We start from the raw sequence: 16,832 nt of genomic DNA, 5'->3' as shown, positions 1-16,832 counted from the left end.
GAGATTAAGTGATGATTTATTAAATATGTAGCACACTATTAAACTTCTAGCGCACAATGATGGAAGATGACAATGGCCGCGTCAATCACTATACGGATCCCCGTGTAATCTGACAAAGCCAAATCCTGCCGGCCCTGTAGTGGACGCCATGTAGGACGGGTTTCCCCCAACGGCCCCAATCCTCTCTCTACAGGGCGACACATAGATGTCAAGGACCACCAGGTCACAGAAGGTCTTGGCGTCGTCTTTGACAACCACAATGGACAATGTGCCGCCCATCACTAGAAAGATACAGTAGTAGATACTATTTATACATCGCTGGAGACTTCTATCACATTAAAGAGGTCTTCCCATTAGCGTCCGTCCCCAGGTTACGTACAAGATGGGTTCTGTAGGTTTGTTCTTAAGTTGAATTTGTATGCAAGTCGGAAGTGTATATTTTATCATTGTAACCTCAGACAATGTTGAATTGTCATAAAAAACAGAATTAACACTAAAGCTTCATTACAGACGCCTGTGATAACTCCTACAGCTGATTATTGTAGCCTAAGGATAAAGTACAGTAATTACCAACATCCAGAGGTCAGTTTGTAACTAGGGGTCGACTGTAAGTTGGGTGTTCTTAAGTAGGAGACCACCTGTACAACTGTACCGCCTATCTATCTCATATCTATCTATCCATCTATCTATCTATCTATCTCATATCTATCCATCTATCTAACTATCTCATATCTATCTATCTATCTTATGTCTATCTATCTATCTATCTCATATCTATCCATCTATCTAACTATCTCATATCTATCTATCTATCTCATATCTATCCATCTATCTAACTATCTCATATCTATCTATCTAACTATCTTATGTCCATCTATCTAACTATCTCATATCTATCTATCTTATGTCTATCTATCTATCTATCTCATATCTATCTATCTATCTCATATCTATCTATCTATCTCATATCTATCTATCTATCTATCTATCTATCTATCCATCTCATATCTATCCATCTCATATCTATCCATCTCATATCTATCCATCTCATATCTATCCATCTCATATCTATCCATCTCATATCTATCCATCTCATATCTATCCATCTCATATCTATCCATCTCATATCTATCCATCTCATATCTATCCATCTCATATCTATCTAATTATCTCATATCTCTCTCTCTCTCTATCCATCTCATATCTCTCTCTCTCTATCCATCTCATATCTCTCTCTCTCTATCCATCTCATATCTCTCTCTCTCTATCCATCTCATATCTCTCTCTCTCTATCCATCTCATATCTCTCTCTCTCTATCCATCTCATATCTCTCTCTCTCTATCCATCTCATATCTCTCTCTCTCTATCCATCTCATATCTCTCTCTCTCTATCCATCTCATATCTCTCTCTCTCTATCCATCTCATATCTCTCTCTATCCATCTCATATCTCTCTCTATCCATCTCATATCTCTCTCTATCCATCTCATATCTCTCTCTATCCATCTCATATCTCTCTCTATCCATCTCATATCTCTCTCTATCCATCTCATATCTCTCTCTATCCATCTCATATCTATCTCTATCCATCTCATATCTATCTCTATCCATCTCATATCTATCTCTCTCTCTATCTCTCTCATATCTCTCTCTCCATCTCTCTCATATCTCTCTCTCTCTCATATCTATCTATCTATCTCTCTATCTATCTCTCTATCTCATATCTATCCATCTATCTATCTATCTCATATCCATCTCTCATATGTATCACCTAACTCTCATATCTATCTTATATGTATCTTTTCATATCCTGTCTGTCTATCTTGTATGTACTTCCATCTACAGTATCCATTGCTCAATCATCACTGTATTATAGAAACTTACCTAGCAATACATTTCTTTATTAATCCCATTTCTCCATGCAATGTATCCATCATATATGTATTTGGGTCTCTATCTTTCTTTTCTTTACACATAACCTCTTATATCTCTCCAGTATCTGCAAGAACCTTCATATTATTGCCAAATATAAAATCTACAAATGATACTAAATGTCGGGTGAATCTGGGCCTTGACCGTGTGCAAGAAAAAATTCGGGAATAAATGTCACATTATGTAGAAATAATAAGGGGGGGGGGGGAAATCAAAAGATCTTTCATCTGTAACCGAAAAAAAACGTTGTTAATATAAAGAAAACAAACAAGCAATAATAATAGAAGCGGCGCCGCATACAGTAGCATGAGTATTGGGCCTGCGGTGCGGCCCGGGTGACAGGGAGGGTTCTGCATACATTCCTATTGTGCACAAATAGTCCTCATTAAAAACAAAAATGTGAGGATATTTTTTGCGCTTCTGTTGTGGAGGCCGCGGCAGCGAGGTCAGTTGTTGAGGCAGTTTGTAGATCTTCGTCTTCTGTGGTTTACCAGGGCGGCCTGCTTACCCCTAATGAGCTGAAAAATAGAATTCCTGGGAGAACCGGGAACTTATCGATCCGTATTCAACACTAGTGCCGAGTCATAAACAGAGAGGCCAAATGAAGCGGAGCAAGCAGCGCCTGCAGAGCCTGAGCGCGGAGCAGCCGCAACCATCTGCGGGCACCGGGGCCAGGAGGGCAGGGGGGGCACAATACACATGCCAAAAATACTAAGGATGTAAAAATATAAAAATGTTCTGTTTCTGGGGAAAAAAATACTATAATAATACTAAAAATTTAGAGAATGATTTATTTGGGTCTATTTTGGGGAAAATGTTCATCCTAGTAAAAAGAAAAATTGTGAACGGATTTGTCAAATACGAATTTTTGTTCTCCGATTCACCCGAAGTTACAATCGTAATGATTACACATCTCTCCAGGGACGATACCCAGCACTGGCAGCAGAGAGCACAGTGCACAGCAGTGTGAGGACACAACTCCAGTGCACTTGGAAAAGCTGCAATCCTCTACTCTAAATCCATATTTCACAGCCCTGCTGCTCTTAGCAATATACACAAATGTATGATTACACATCTCTACAGGGACAATACCCAACACTGGCTGCACAGAGCACAGCAGTGTGAGGACACATCCCCAGTGCTCTTGGAGTAGCTACAATCATGAAATATAAATCCATATATCACAGTTTTGCTGCTACTAAAAGAAGGTATGAATACACATCTCTCCATAATTAATAAATATGACAGGCTGCAAAGAGCACAGCGCCAACAGTGCACTGGGAGAAGCTGCAATTATGTAATATAAATCCACATTTATCCTGCTGCTACTAATATACACACACAAAAGGTATGACTGCACATCTCTCCAGGGATAATACCTAACATTGGCTGCAGAGGGTACAGAGGACAGCAGTGTGAGGACACTCCCACAGTGCTCTTGGAGTAGCTACAATCCTGGAATATAAATCCATATAACACAGTCCTTCTGCTACTAACAAAAAAAAAAAAACAGAGTTATGATTACACATGTCTACAGGGTCAATAAACAACATGGGCTGCAAAGAGCACAGCAGTGTGAGAACATGGCCTAATTGCTCTTGGAGAAGCTACAATCCTGAAAAATTAATCCATATATAAAGAGCCCTGCCGTCACTAACAAAATATGAAAATGATAGGATTGCACATACCTCCAGGGACAATACCCAACACTGACTACAGAGAGCACAGAGCACAGTAGTGTGAGGACAGGCCCCAAGTCCAACTGCTACTATCGACATACTCTCCACACTTCCATCCAGGGACAAAACCTAACACCCCCTGGAGAGAGCTATTAGCACAGCAGTGGCCATATATATCCATATTTCACAGTCCTGCTGCTACTAACAAAATACATATGATTACACATCTCTCCAGGGACAGTACCCAACACTGACTGCTAATGAACCTCATCTTATATCTGCACAGTTGCCCTTTGAGAGAGGAGTCCATTGCACTCCGGCTACGAGGAAGCTTCATTACAGCCATGAACTCCGCTCCAAACGATGGAACAAGATGTTAAAGAGAACTGAGCCAAAAAAATACTCAACCAACTTTCCCCGCAAATTCCTGCAGAAAGTCCTCGGCTGTGTGCACATGTACGGACACTCGCCCCGGGCTCCTCGCTCGCTGCATCCATCATGCGCCAATTACGATGTGCAGCTAGTAAACATCCAGAACAAGTTGTACTGGTGACCGGACGTACGAGGGATAATACAGAGCAGGAGGAGGGAATGATATGTATATACAGTATATACTATGTACAATCCACGCTATAGAGGCATGCATGAGCCCGGGGGCTCTGCTATGAGGACCAAGCTCCTAATTACCACGACAAATTAACAGATGCGTCATGTAAGGGGACGGTGTTGACCATGCAGACTGCAGCCAGTGTTCGGTACAGTCCCTGGAAAGACGTGTAATCAAACCGTTGTGTATGTTGCTACCCTGATTCCCCTAAAATAGGACAACCCCCGAAAATAAGACCTAGTACAATTTTGTTCAGGCTTAGAAATATAAGGCCTCCCCTGAAAATAAGACCTAGCGGCCGCCATTGCGGCGGCTCCCCCCACGTCATACATTAGTATTAGGAAATCTTTCAGATGCTGCAGAAGGTTGTGACATGGGGAAGAATTCATGGAAGTAAATCCCCGGCTGTTGTGCTGCAAATGTGATCCCAGCAGCTTCCAGGATAAGAAGGGTCATTTATGGAAAGTGCTTTTACTAAACATGAAAGATTGGGGCCAATGATTCTAATAGAAATGGAGTCACAAGAAATACAGCAGTTTGGAGAGTCATTAGAGGAGGTTAGAGAAGTTGATTTTTTGTTCAACAATAAATGTAAATTCTTGTTCATGGAAAAATAAAACATCCCCTGAAAAAAAGACCTAGTGCATCTTTAGGAGCAAAAATTAATTTAAGACACTGTCTTATTTTCAGGGAAACAGGGTAGTAGCAGCAGGACCGTGAAAAATGGACTAACATTGTAGTTTCTCCATGTGCACTAGGTTTGTGTCCTCACACTGCTGTGCTCTCTGCAGCCCGTGTAAGGTATTTTCAGTGGAGAGATGTGTAATCAGACCGTTGTGTATTTTAGTAGCAGCTGGACTGTGAAATATACACTCACCGGCCACTTTATTATGTACACCATGCTAGTAACGGGTTGGACCCCCTTTTGCCTTCAGAACTGCCTCAATTCTTCGTGGCATAGATACAACAAGGTGCTGGAAGCTCCTCAGAGATTTTGCTCCATATTGACATGATGGCATCACACAGTTGCCGCAGATTTGTCGGCTGCACATCAAAGTTGGACGTACTGTGCGTTCAGAGATGCTCTTCTGCCTACCTTGGTTGTAACGGGTGGCGATTTGAGTCACTGTTGCCTTTTTATCAGCTCGAACCAGTCTGCCCATTCTCCTCTGACCTCTGGTATCAACAAGGCATTTCCGCCCACAGAACTGCCGCTCACTGGATGTTTTTTCTTTTTCGGACCATTCTCTGTAAACCCTAGAGATGGTTGTGCGTGAAAATCCCAGTAGATCAGCAGTTTCTGAAATACTCAGACAGGCCTTCTGGCACCAACAACCATGCCACGTTCACAGGCCACAAATCACCTTTCTTCCCCATACTGATGCTCGGGAGAACTGCAGGAGATTGTTTTGACCATGTCTACATGCCTAAATGCACTGAGTTGCCGCCATGTGATTGGCTGATTAGAAATTAAGTGTTAACGAGCAGTTGGACAGGTGTACCTAATAAAGTGGCCGGTGAGTGTAGATTTGTATTCTGACATTGTAGTTTCTCCAAGTACACTGGGATTGTGTCCTCACACTGCTGTTCTCTTTGCAGCCAGTGTTGGGTATGGTCCCTGAAGAGATGGGTAATCCCATCTTTGAATATGTTGTTTGTAGCAGCAGGACTGTGAAATATGGATTTATATTGCAGGGTTTAAGTTTCTGCAAGTGCATTGGGGGCATGTCCACACACTGATATGCTCTTTGCTCAGCAGTATGGTCCCTGGAGAGCTGTCAAATCATACCTTTGTGTACATTGTTAGTCGCAGCAGGGCTGTGAATGACCTGTACAGACAGTGTTATATATTGCCCCTGGAGAGATGTGTAATAATATTTTTGTGTATGTTGCAAGTAGCAGCATGATTAGGTGCTGGGGGCGTATCCTTAAACTGCTGTGCTCTAAGGTTTTTGCATTAACCTTCTCAAACTCCCTCCCCTTTGCTTCACATACTGTTACACCATCTCCCCCTTAGCATTTCCCTAACCCCTGCCTGATCTGATCCCAGGGAGAGTGATCCTGCACAGTGTGACAGCCTGTGAAGCTGCAGCAGGGAGGGGCTCTGGTAACACCCTTTCATGAACATAATTATAAATGTTGATTTTACAATGGAGGAGGCCCTGAATAAGAAATATAAGAAGATACCACAGTCACGGAGCCTGGATCTATAAGTAATTTTCCTGGTTTATCATGATGGATTCTGATGGTATTTCCTTTAAGGTCGATAGTCATTTCTCATAGTTGATGTGCAAAAATGTGGAAAAAATGGGCAAGCAGAAGGATCTGGGTGGCTGTGACCATGTGTGATGGAGGTGACTGGATTAGAGACTCAGAAATGCACTGATAGTGGAGCGCAAATTGCTACATACTATCCGCCCAGGGCCAGATACATGTGTTCACTCATACATCGATTGATTACAAAGGGCATCAGAACTGGAGCGGACTTATCAGGCCTTATCATGTGTGCACTGTATACAGTGCGCTCCTCAGCTCCACCTAGAGGTGACTGCAGGCAGAGAGATTAGAATAAAAACTCTATAACGTCTATACAGGGGATTTAGAGCTCGGTGTCGGATTAGTTGTGCACTAATAGATACTTAAATATACTGTTATAAGACCTGCTGGAATATGGCAGGTATGGGAAGTATATACATGTATATTATGTGTATAGGTCACTAATGCATTATGGGTAGAGTGATGCACAGACAGCATCCTACCGAGAACCTTGTGTCCTGACTGGCATCAATGTGAGTGTTACTCAGATACCTACCTAACCATTGTATACAGCACATATATATATGGCAGGTATGGGAAGTGTAGATATACATGTATATTGTGTGTATATAGGTCACTAATGCATTATGGGTAGAAGGTACCCAGAAGGCAGAGCCATGCACAGACAGCATCCTACTGAGAACCTTGTGTCCTGGCTGGCATCAATGTGTTAGCCGGATACCTACCTAACCATTGTATACAGCACATACCCCACTACACACAGGTGAAGTATAGGCACTACCCAATATATGGCAGGTGGAAATGAGGCATCATGGGATAGAAGGATATAGAATTTCTAAAACATTTTAAAACAAAATTCCAACATTCCGTAGATCGCGGCTCATCCTCCGGGAGAACATCTGCAGGGAATGTGCCTGTGTACTGCGTTACAGACTATGCCGGTGCTATATCAGCAACAGCAGATAATTAAAGACATGGTCAGTGTGAAATTTTGTTTCCGGGATCTGGGTTTGGGGTCCCCGCACATGGATTGTAGCATTCGTCCTCCTGCAGCCTGTGATATCAGGCGTAGTCTCTCCTGCCGCCGCTTACGTGTTGTGTATCCGGCGACACAATAGAAAGCGTTCTGGGTGTAATGATCCAGAGGAACGACCGACAACGGCCCCTACAGAGCAGTATATCACCGGAGAGAAGGAAAGCACAGACTTCTACTGCCCCCTGCTGGCCACTCGTGTGTACTGTCACTATTTATACATTTATAACATAGATACATTGTAGACAACAAAATAAATATTCTATAATAATAACAGATATCAGCGAGAGATAAGCAAAGCTCGAGTTATAAGCTCGAATTAAAAATTTGTCATTTGACAAAAGGAAATCCACCATCAAAATCTAACGTGCAAAAAACGTAAAGCGATTTTCAGCACCTGCAGAGCTGCCGTGTAGCAGCAGTCCTGAATCATTACTCTATACATATGTATAGACGCAGAGCTCCAAATCCTCTGTATAGACATGGAATTTCACACCGATTACGCAGAGCTTGCCAAATCAGTCATTATTATACTGTGTCTGCCCGCAGTCACCTCTAGGTGGAGCTGAGGAGCGCACTGCATACAGTATTATCATTGCGCTATAGTAATAGGGTGCTAACAACGAGTCACTTTAAAGGGAAATCATTCAGCAAAATCCATCCTGATAAACCAGGGACATTACTCATAGATCCAGGCACCGGGACTGTGGTATCTTCTTATATTTGTTATCCATGGTCTCCTTCCTTCCTAAAATCTACATTTAAAATTATGCTAATGAGCTCAAAGTGGGGACCATTATCAAAGCCCCTTTGTGCTGTAGTTTCACAGGCTGTTACACTGTCTCCCCCTCTGCACTTCCTTTTACGCTTGAAGATAGCAAGAAGGAGCATTATAGGCATTTTACAAAAATCCTGACCTTATTCCAGCTCCCACACTGAGCCAGTATCTCTTATCTTCAGAACCGAAGGCTCAAGTAGGCAGTGGCTGGGGGTCCTAGGACCCTCTTGGTGTAATCAGTGGTCTTCTCAGGCCACGGGACAAGCTGGTCCTGCGACCATTGGTCATCAGTGCCAATACGCAGGAACCCGGCACTAAAGCAGGGAAAGGGGATTACTGGAAAACCCCTTTAACGCCCCTCTATTATTCCTCCTGGCAATGTATGAATGTTAATCACAATAGTGTGAGGGTAGAAGCAGGACCTCCAACAACACAAGGTAAGTGGTCAGTGCAGCATGTGAATAGCTGGAGTGTTACTCCAGTCCATTATATAACTAGCAGCGAAAATACAAAGGAACAAGCTGCCGGCAGGAAAAGCCAATCTAGGCCCAAGGCCATAGGGCAAGAAAGATCAAGTCAATCAGAGCCCAACGTGGAGGAGAGAGAGGAAAAGGTCAGGGCTGCTTCACTCAACCAGAGACCGGGAGACAAAAATACCCCCATCACTTGTTCTATAACAACCTTCATTACACCAAAGGTTTTCCAACCCATCTACAGGGAAATAACCAATGTACAGCATCAACATACTGCGCCACTGCCTATGGGGTGAGAAGGTGTACAATATGAATTTCTTTACCAATGTGGTCAAAAGTACAGACCGAAAATATTTGTCAAAGCTCAGTCTTCGTTATACAGAGTTCAACCCCCGGGCATTAAGCAGTTTTTTAGACCTGGAGAGCTATGTGCTTATATACTCCAACAAGTGCACATGGGGTGGTGCCTATTGCTGCCGCTCCAGCTAGTGCACACTGGGCTGTCCCTAGCGCTGCCGCTCCAGCTAGTGCACACTGGGCTGTCCCTAGCGCTGCCGCTCCAGCTAGTGCACACTGGGCTGTCCCTAGCGCTGCCGCTCCAGCTAGTGCACATAGGGCTGTCCCTAGTGCTGCCGCTCCAGCTAGTGCACATAGGGCTGTCCCTAGTGCTGCCGCTCCAGCTAGTGCACACTGGGCTGTCCCTAGTGCTGCCGCTCCAGCTAGTGCACACTGGGCTGTCCCTAGTGCTGCCGCTCCAGCTAGTGCACATAGGGCTGTCCCTAGTGCTGCCGCTCCAGCTAGTGCACATGGGGCTGTCCCCAGTGCTGCCGCTCCAGCTAGTGCACACTGGGCTGTTCCTAGCGCTGCCGCTCCAGCAAGTGCATATAGGGCTGTCCCTAGCGCTGCCGCTCCAGCAAGTGCACATAGGACTGTCTGTAGTGCTGCCGCTCCAGCTAGTGCACATAGGGCTGTCTGTAGTGCTGCCGCTCCAGCTAGTGCACATAGGGCTGTCCCTAGTGCTGCCGCTCCAGCTAGTGCACACTGGGCTGTCCCTAGTGCTGCCGCTCCAGCTAGTGCACATAGGGCTGTCCCTAGTGCTGCCGCTCCAGCTAGTGCACATAGGGCTGTCTGTAGTGCTGCCGCTCCAGCTAGTGCACATAGGGCTGTTCCTAGTGCTGCCGCTCCAGCTAGTGCACATAGGGTTGTCCCTAGTGCTGCCGCTCCAGCTAGTGCATATGGGGCTGTCCCTAGCGCTGCCGCTCCAGCTAGTGCACATAGGGCTGTCCCTAGTGCTGCCGCTCCAGCTAGTGCACACTGGGCTGTCCCTAGTGCTGCCGCTCCAGCTAGTGCACACTGGGCTGTCCCTAGCGCTCCTGCTCCAGCAAGTGCGCATAGGGCTGTCCCTAGTGCTGCCGCTCCAGCAAGTGCACACTGGGCTGTCCCTAGCGCTGCCGCTCCAGCAAGTGCACATAGGACTGTCTGTAATGCTGCCGCTCCAGCAAGTGCACATAGGACTGTCTGTAATGCTGCCGCTCCAGCAAGTGCACATAGGGCTGTCCCTAGTGCTGCTGCTCCAGAAAGTGCACATGGGGCTGTCCCTAGTGCTGCCCCTCCAGCAAGTGCACATGGGACTGTATCTCGTGCTGCCATTCCAGAAGGTGCTATCTATAGGTTGCACTCACAGTCTCATACGGCCATTCCTTATAGCAGTGCTGTGCAGTAGGTAAGTGCCCTGCAGCGTGATGGACCTTCTAGGCACTTGTAGAAGCCGTATTCAATATCTTACAATCTCTTCTTCAAGTACTTGAGATAATACAACCACCCACCCACAGGTATGTAGCAGCTCACTCTGCTCCCTACCTGCATTACTCTATACTACAGAGGGAGCTCCCTGAATACTGCTACACAACTGCAGTAAGTGCCCCCTAGAGGTGGCTGCAGGTAGTCATAATGTTATACTATATATCTAATTGTGGTTAGGCATCAGAAAAATGAAAACACTACTTGGCAGAAAATCTACCAGAAAATAAACCATGGCAAACTCTTCTGCCGTAGAGACAATGGGCCCCAGCAGGAGCGGTGCAGGAGACCGTACAGCAGACGCTCTCCCTTTATGCTCGCACAGGTTTTCCGTCCGCATGTCCCTTCTCTATTCCGGTCCAGTGTTCCCGGCGCATTCAACGCCTTTCATCCTGCAAATTGCAGAAGCTAAATTAAATGCATCAATCACAGAGTGGATTATGAGGCTGCAGAAGATCAGCTCCTCCACGAGCAATGATTCATCTCATCCACAAAGCGAGCGGGAGGAAAGCGGAGCAGGAGATGGCAGGGATACCAATGAGCAGCAAAACCTGAAGCTGTCTCACCGTGAAGAGCTGAGAATCTCATTGTATCACATCCAGGACCAGGGATACACCTGGTGACCTCCAGTAGTATACAGTGTACACAGCTCAGGGATCCGCTCATCCTGCAGGAACAGATCTCTTCCCAGGGACCGCCTGAGTTTTCACCTTTTGCCTTTACTGCCTTCTGGATAATCCCTGCATGTTTATCAAGTGACTCAGCAGTCCTGCTACTTACTTTTCTACTGTATGCAGACTCTCTTTGCTTCTTTGTTTACATGCTGAATAGGAGGAGCTGTAGCAGGAGAGTTGTGATTCATCTGGCTCCCTCCCCTCTCCTCATCTCATTCAGAGAGGACGGATTGTGTCACACAGCGATGGGCAGTCCAGCTCTTTATAGTCAGTTGGATGACAAGGCCATTCTGGCACCTGAACAGCTCCATATGTAGTTACATAGGGAGAGGTTTTCAGGTACTCAGCCAGGTTGAATAGGGCGTGGTCTCCAATAAAGGGAGGGGCAAAGCGAACCGTTGGCTTTAAGCCAAGAGCTGACTCCTTTGGTTCACTAGAAAGAACCAGCTCCTTCGCGAGCGACCCATCACTATTGGGTGACGCCATGAGGATGCCCAAGAGAAGTGAGAGTGAGGAAGCTGTGTGTATATGCACACATGGTGAGAACAGGGGAAGGCTGAAGCTCTCAAATGAGGAAAAGACACATGCAGAGATAAGCCTAATGGAAAAGGTTGACTGAAAAGTGGTCAACCCCTTCAACTTGGAGAGGAATTAGTTATATGGGACAGAGTCACTGGGTCTGAAACTTTTTGAGAAATCCCAGTATATATAAAAGTTGAACAAGACAAGTCAATAGATGCCGGTTCAAAAGGAGCCAGGAAGTGATTGGTTAGGCACAAGTCAAGGTCAGGGCAGAAGGAGAACCAGTGGAGTCCAGGATCAGGTCAAGGTCAGCGCAGAGTTCCGGACATTCAGTTCATTCTACTTCCGATCGCTAGAAATCTATGAAGAATTTTAGTTCTTATTGACATATTAGTCCCAAGAAATATCCTTAAAAAAAAAAATTGCTTGATAGAATACAGCGAAAAAGCAGCGCACACAAAAAAAGTCCTAATGCAACACTGAACGCAGAAATTATGTTTTCAGCACCAACAGCAAGCAGAGAGTTTGAAAAAATCAAGAGAAACCAAAATAGGTTGATAAATGATGAGAAAATATCCGCAAAACCTGGTGCCCTGGGCAGATTTGTCACTTTTTGTACAAGTCTGGACAAATAATGGCATGAAAAAGCTTCTTCAGAATAGTGACCCTCCTGGTGAAGGATTGCTGACAGCTTCTTGGGAAGAGCGTCTCAAAAAAATTTCATTTTTGCAAAAGGCGTTTGTATTTACATCTATAAAATGGACAATTCCTTTAAGCAAGTTCCAACGGGGTCCTATGACCGTATACACAGAGTCCTGGTGAGGAAAGGGTTAAGCTAAGAGGATACTATACGAAGAAATAGACCAAACAACTTTCCAGCGCTTAACAAGGAAAAGCACAAGCTGCCGTCCTGGTCCTTCCTTCCTTCCGCCTGGTAATAGGAGAATTGGAGCAGTAAATTATTAATCGTCAAGACAGGACAGGAGCTCGCAGCTCAGACTGTGCCAGTAACGGCCAAGCCTGCGGGGAATTATTGTATTACTGGACCAAAATACACTAATCTGAAAGAGGTGAAGAGGCAACTTCTCTAAATACAGAGGGGGAAAAAAAAGCAGAAGCGTGAAAATATCGGTGTCACGCGCACAACTGTACAGGGTCGGCAAGCGTCAATGCGACCGATGTAGCAGAGCTGAACGCTCCAGGCCAAGAATCCCCGTCCTGGATTAAGAAAATTACAATCTGCAGTTACTTTTCATTTTAGAATACAGGATTGTGTTGTTCCCCTGCTATTCCCCCGGCGTCTGACATCATCCAATATGTGATAAGGGTGTCACATTCATAGTTTATACGGTTGAACATGATTGACATGTGTCATTTTTCAACCAAGGAAGTGAAGGGATTGGATGAGGAAGGGATTTAGGGGAAACATTTCTATATAACATAAGCATCAATGTTATTTAGGTGTAAAAAGGCATCTAGACCCTTCTTGAAGCTCTCTGCTGTCCCTGCTGTGACCAGCGCCTGAGGCACGCTATTCCACAGATTGTGTATGCTAAGAAACTACTGAGTCAAGAAGGACTGGGAGAGGAAGGTAAACGAGCCGGGAAGGTTAAAGAGGAAATAAGAGGTGATGAGGTATTGCTAACACTCCAGCACACAACATGAAGAACTTGGGATTGTTAACGGTAAAGTATAGTGTGCCACTACGTCATGGAAGGTTGTAACCAACAAGAGTTGTTGGTTACTTGTTCAACACAGCAGCAACTTGTATCAGGATGGAAACTTCTTGCTTTATGAGTCGGATAACTTTGAATAGTGACGCACGGTGATTCTCACTGCCCTGCACATCAACTTATGATACATATCTGCAAGGGAGACGCTCAGCTCTGCTACATACGCCTCACGCCATGTAAAACATAATACAAATATGAAGCACAATTGTCATATACAAATGTGTATTGCTGTGAACGTGTCCCCCATTGTCTGGACGTGACGCCCTCTCTCTCGGCCCATTGTGAGGAGCCGCAGTATCATTGCGGGTGGGGGAGGGGGGGTGACACGACTTCCTAACGATCCCATCAGCATACATTTTTCATAAAGTGATTATCTCCCTGGCAGATTCATCGTCTTAAGCTTTCTCTCCTCTGTAATTGTTTTCCTACTAAGTCGGTGCTACAATTACCGCGGCGTGAGGCTGCAGTGCAGGGGGAACCGGGCTACGTGACATCTCCTGCTATCAGCCTTACCTGAGGCACAAAGTGAGGAAAACATAAGCTATATATTACATCTGGGACAAGAAATAGCTACAGGACCATCATAACATATGTCAGGAGATGTACTCACTTCTTATCCTACACTGAGGTACATCCTCCAGAGCTGCACTCACTATTCTGCTGCTGGTGCAGTCACTGTGTACATACATGACATTACTTATCCTGTACTGATCCTGAGTTACATCCTGTATTATACCCCAGAGCTGCACTCACTATTATGCTGCTGGTGCAGTCACTGTGTACATACATGACATTACTTATCCTGTACTGATCCTGAGTTACATCCTGTATTATACTCCAGAGCTGCACTCACTATTCTGCTGCTGGTGCAGTCACTGTGTACATACATGACATTACTTATCCTGTACTGATCCTGAGTTACATCCTGTATTATACTCCAGAGCTGCACTCACTATTCTGCTGCTGGTGCAGTCACTGTGTACATACATGACATTACTTATCCTGTACTGATCCTGAGTTACATCCTGTATTATACTCCAGAGCTGCACTCACTATTATGCTGCTGGTGCAGTCACTGTGTACATACATGACATTACTTATCCTGTACTGATCCTGAGTTACATCCTGTATTATACTCCAGAGCTGCACTCACTATTCTGCTGCTGGTGCAGTCACTGTGTACATACATGACATTACTTATCCTGTACTGATCCTGAGTTACATCCTGTATTATACTCCAGAGCTGCACTCACTATTATGCTGCTGGTGCAGTCACTGTGTACATACATGACATTACTTATCCTGTACTGATCCTGAGTTACATCCTGTATTATACTCCAGAGCTGCACTCACTATTCTGCTGCTGGTGCAGTCACTGTGTACATACATGACATTACTTATCCTGTACTGATCCTGAGTTACATCCTGTATTATACTCCAGAGCTGCACTCACTATTCTGCTGCTGGTGCAGTCACTGTGTACATACATGACATTACTTATCCTGTACTGATCCTGAGTTACATCCTGTATTATACTCCAGAGCTGCACTCACTATTCTGCTGCTGGTGCAGTCACTGTGTACATACATGACATTACTTATCCTGTACTGATCCTGAGTTACATCCTCTATTATACTCCAGAGCTGCACTCACTATTATGCTGCTGGTGCAGTCACTGTGTACATACATGACATTACTTATCCTGTACTGATCCTGAGTTACATCCTGTATTATACTCCAGAGCTGCACTCACTATTCTGCTGCTGGTGCAGTCACTGCGTACATACATGACATTACTTATCCTGTACTGATCCTGAGTTACTGGGGTCATCACCTATTGTGAATGTGGAATCCTGTGTTATCTACGTAGAGGTGTAAATGATCATTTTAACCCAGTCTGTGCTGATAATAATAAGAGTTAGCCTTAGGCCAGAGTGAAAACTGTAACATTTCGGTAAAATATTAAATACAAATTGTGACAATAAGGAAATACAAGGAAAAAAAAATCATCCAAAACTCCTAAACAAAAACTTGATCTACCACAATAGGCCATTGTGTAATGATCCTTTCTTTCAGTGGGGGGTGTCCTGGGATACAGAACTTTGAAGAGTTAAAATACTGCTGTACAGTAAAAATAATTCCAATTGACGAATTCACAAGGGAAGTCATTTTTCTTCCCTAGCGCAGTGTGTACTGTGCCCTTGGCAGGTGACTACAGGGTTATTGGAGACCTCCACGTGTACTTGAAGCCCATAGGCCGACAGGATTCCCCCAGGGGGTAAGTAGAAGGGCACAATGTGATAGAGGGCGGCATTAGTCTTTACATTGTACTATTCATGCGGGAGCGTTCTAGAGCAGCCTAGAACGTACAACATGTATTGCTCAAGGTCACTTACCTTGTCTGATGCTTCGGAGGCCAGCAGGTTGGTGGCCAGGGTCTGGAGCTTGTGATGCGCTACAGTCTTTAGCGCTGCCAGGCTGCGTCTGGTCATGGCCTGCTTTAAATTCACCGCCGAATGGCTCAGCGCTTCGACGGCGGTGGGAACGGCTTCGTCGCAGGCGTTGAGTATCTCCACGGCTGTGATGCCCATCACGCAACGATCAAGCGCTCCTGCACAAGAACAGGAACATAGTCAACCAGAGCATTCATGGGACCCCCAGAAGTGTACCACAACACAACAATGATACATTCATTACAGCTCCATGGTTACAGACTACAAATAAACCCCGTGTAGTCTGATCCTGCAGGCAGATGATTGTCCGTCAGTCGCCTACATAAATCTGATTAATTGTCAACCAGGGCACAAGTAAAAAGAGAGACTGGCTGCAGAATCAGACTACACAGAGCTCAAGTGTTGTCTGTTACCATGGAGATGCATCAGCTTTTCATACTAAGTTGCTACATTTACATTACTCAGCACACTTCGCCTGTGGTGCTGTTCCATTTACTGGAATGGAGTGGACCTGCAGTGGCCTTGGGTACTAGTGCACTTGAATGATCTGTAATTGATAAGATGATCAATAAGGGGGCAAGGGCCGCACCCCCAATGATTTAATAGGAACAGTCCATTATAAAAAAATTTATATTAGTATCAAAGACCCCAAAAACTTCTAAAAAGGACTTGTATCTTCATACCAAAGATAAAATGATTATTGTGTGATTAATAGAGATTTAATCTCTAGGACTTCACTTGTCACAACAATTGGGGGTTCTGTGAAACCTTTATGAATAGGATGCGCTGCTACAGTTATGGGCGCTGGGACAGGAACCATGTTCTCATGATTGTTCAGGGTCCCTGTCTATCACCTACCCAAAAATAATTG

The 16,832-nt window shown here is 44.8% G+C and overlaps 1 protein-coding gene across 4 annotated transcripts in view; it reads right to left on the bottom strand.

Moving 5' to 3' along the window:
• Positions 1-16,832, bottom strand: part of WDR7 (WD repeat domain 7) — a 243,334-nt gene that overhangs the window by 185,876 nt on the left and 40,626 nt on the right. For all 4 annotated transcript variants that reach the window (XM_072133732.1, XM_072133739.1, XM_072133747.1 and 1 more), the window contains one exon: positions 15,905-16,119. In XM_072133732.1, coding sequence (XP_071989833.1) covers positions 15,905-16,119 — 215 coding nt within the window. The remainder of the gene's footprint in view (positions 1-15,904; positions 16,120-16,832) is intronic.

Source organism: Engystomops pustulosus, chromosome 1 (genome assembly GCF_040894005.1).
Source record: "Engystomops pustulosus chromosome 1, aEngPut4.maternal, whole genome shotgun sequence".
Taxonomy (NCBI): domain Eukaryota; kingdom Metazoa; phylum Chordata; class Amphibia; order Anura; family Leptodactylidae; genus Engystomops; species Engystomops pustulosus.
This window is presented reverse-complemented; position numbering and strand designations above follow the sequence as displayed.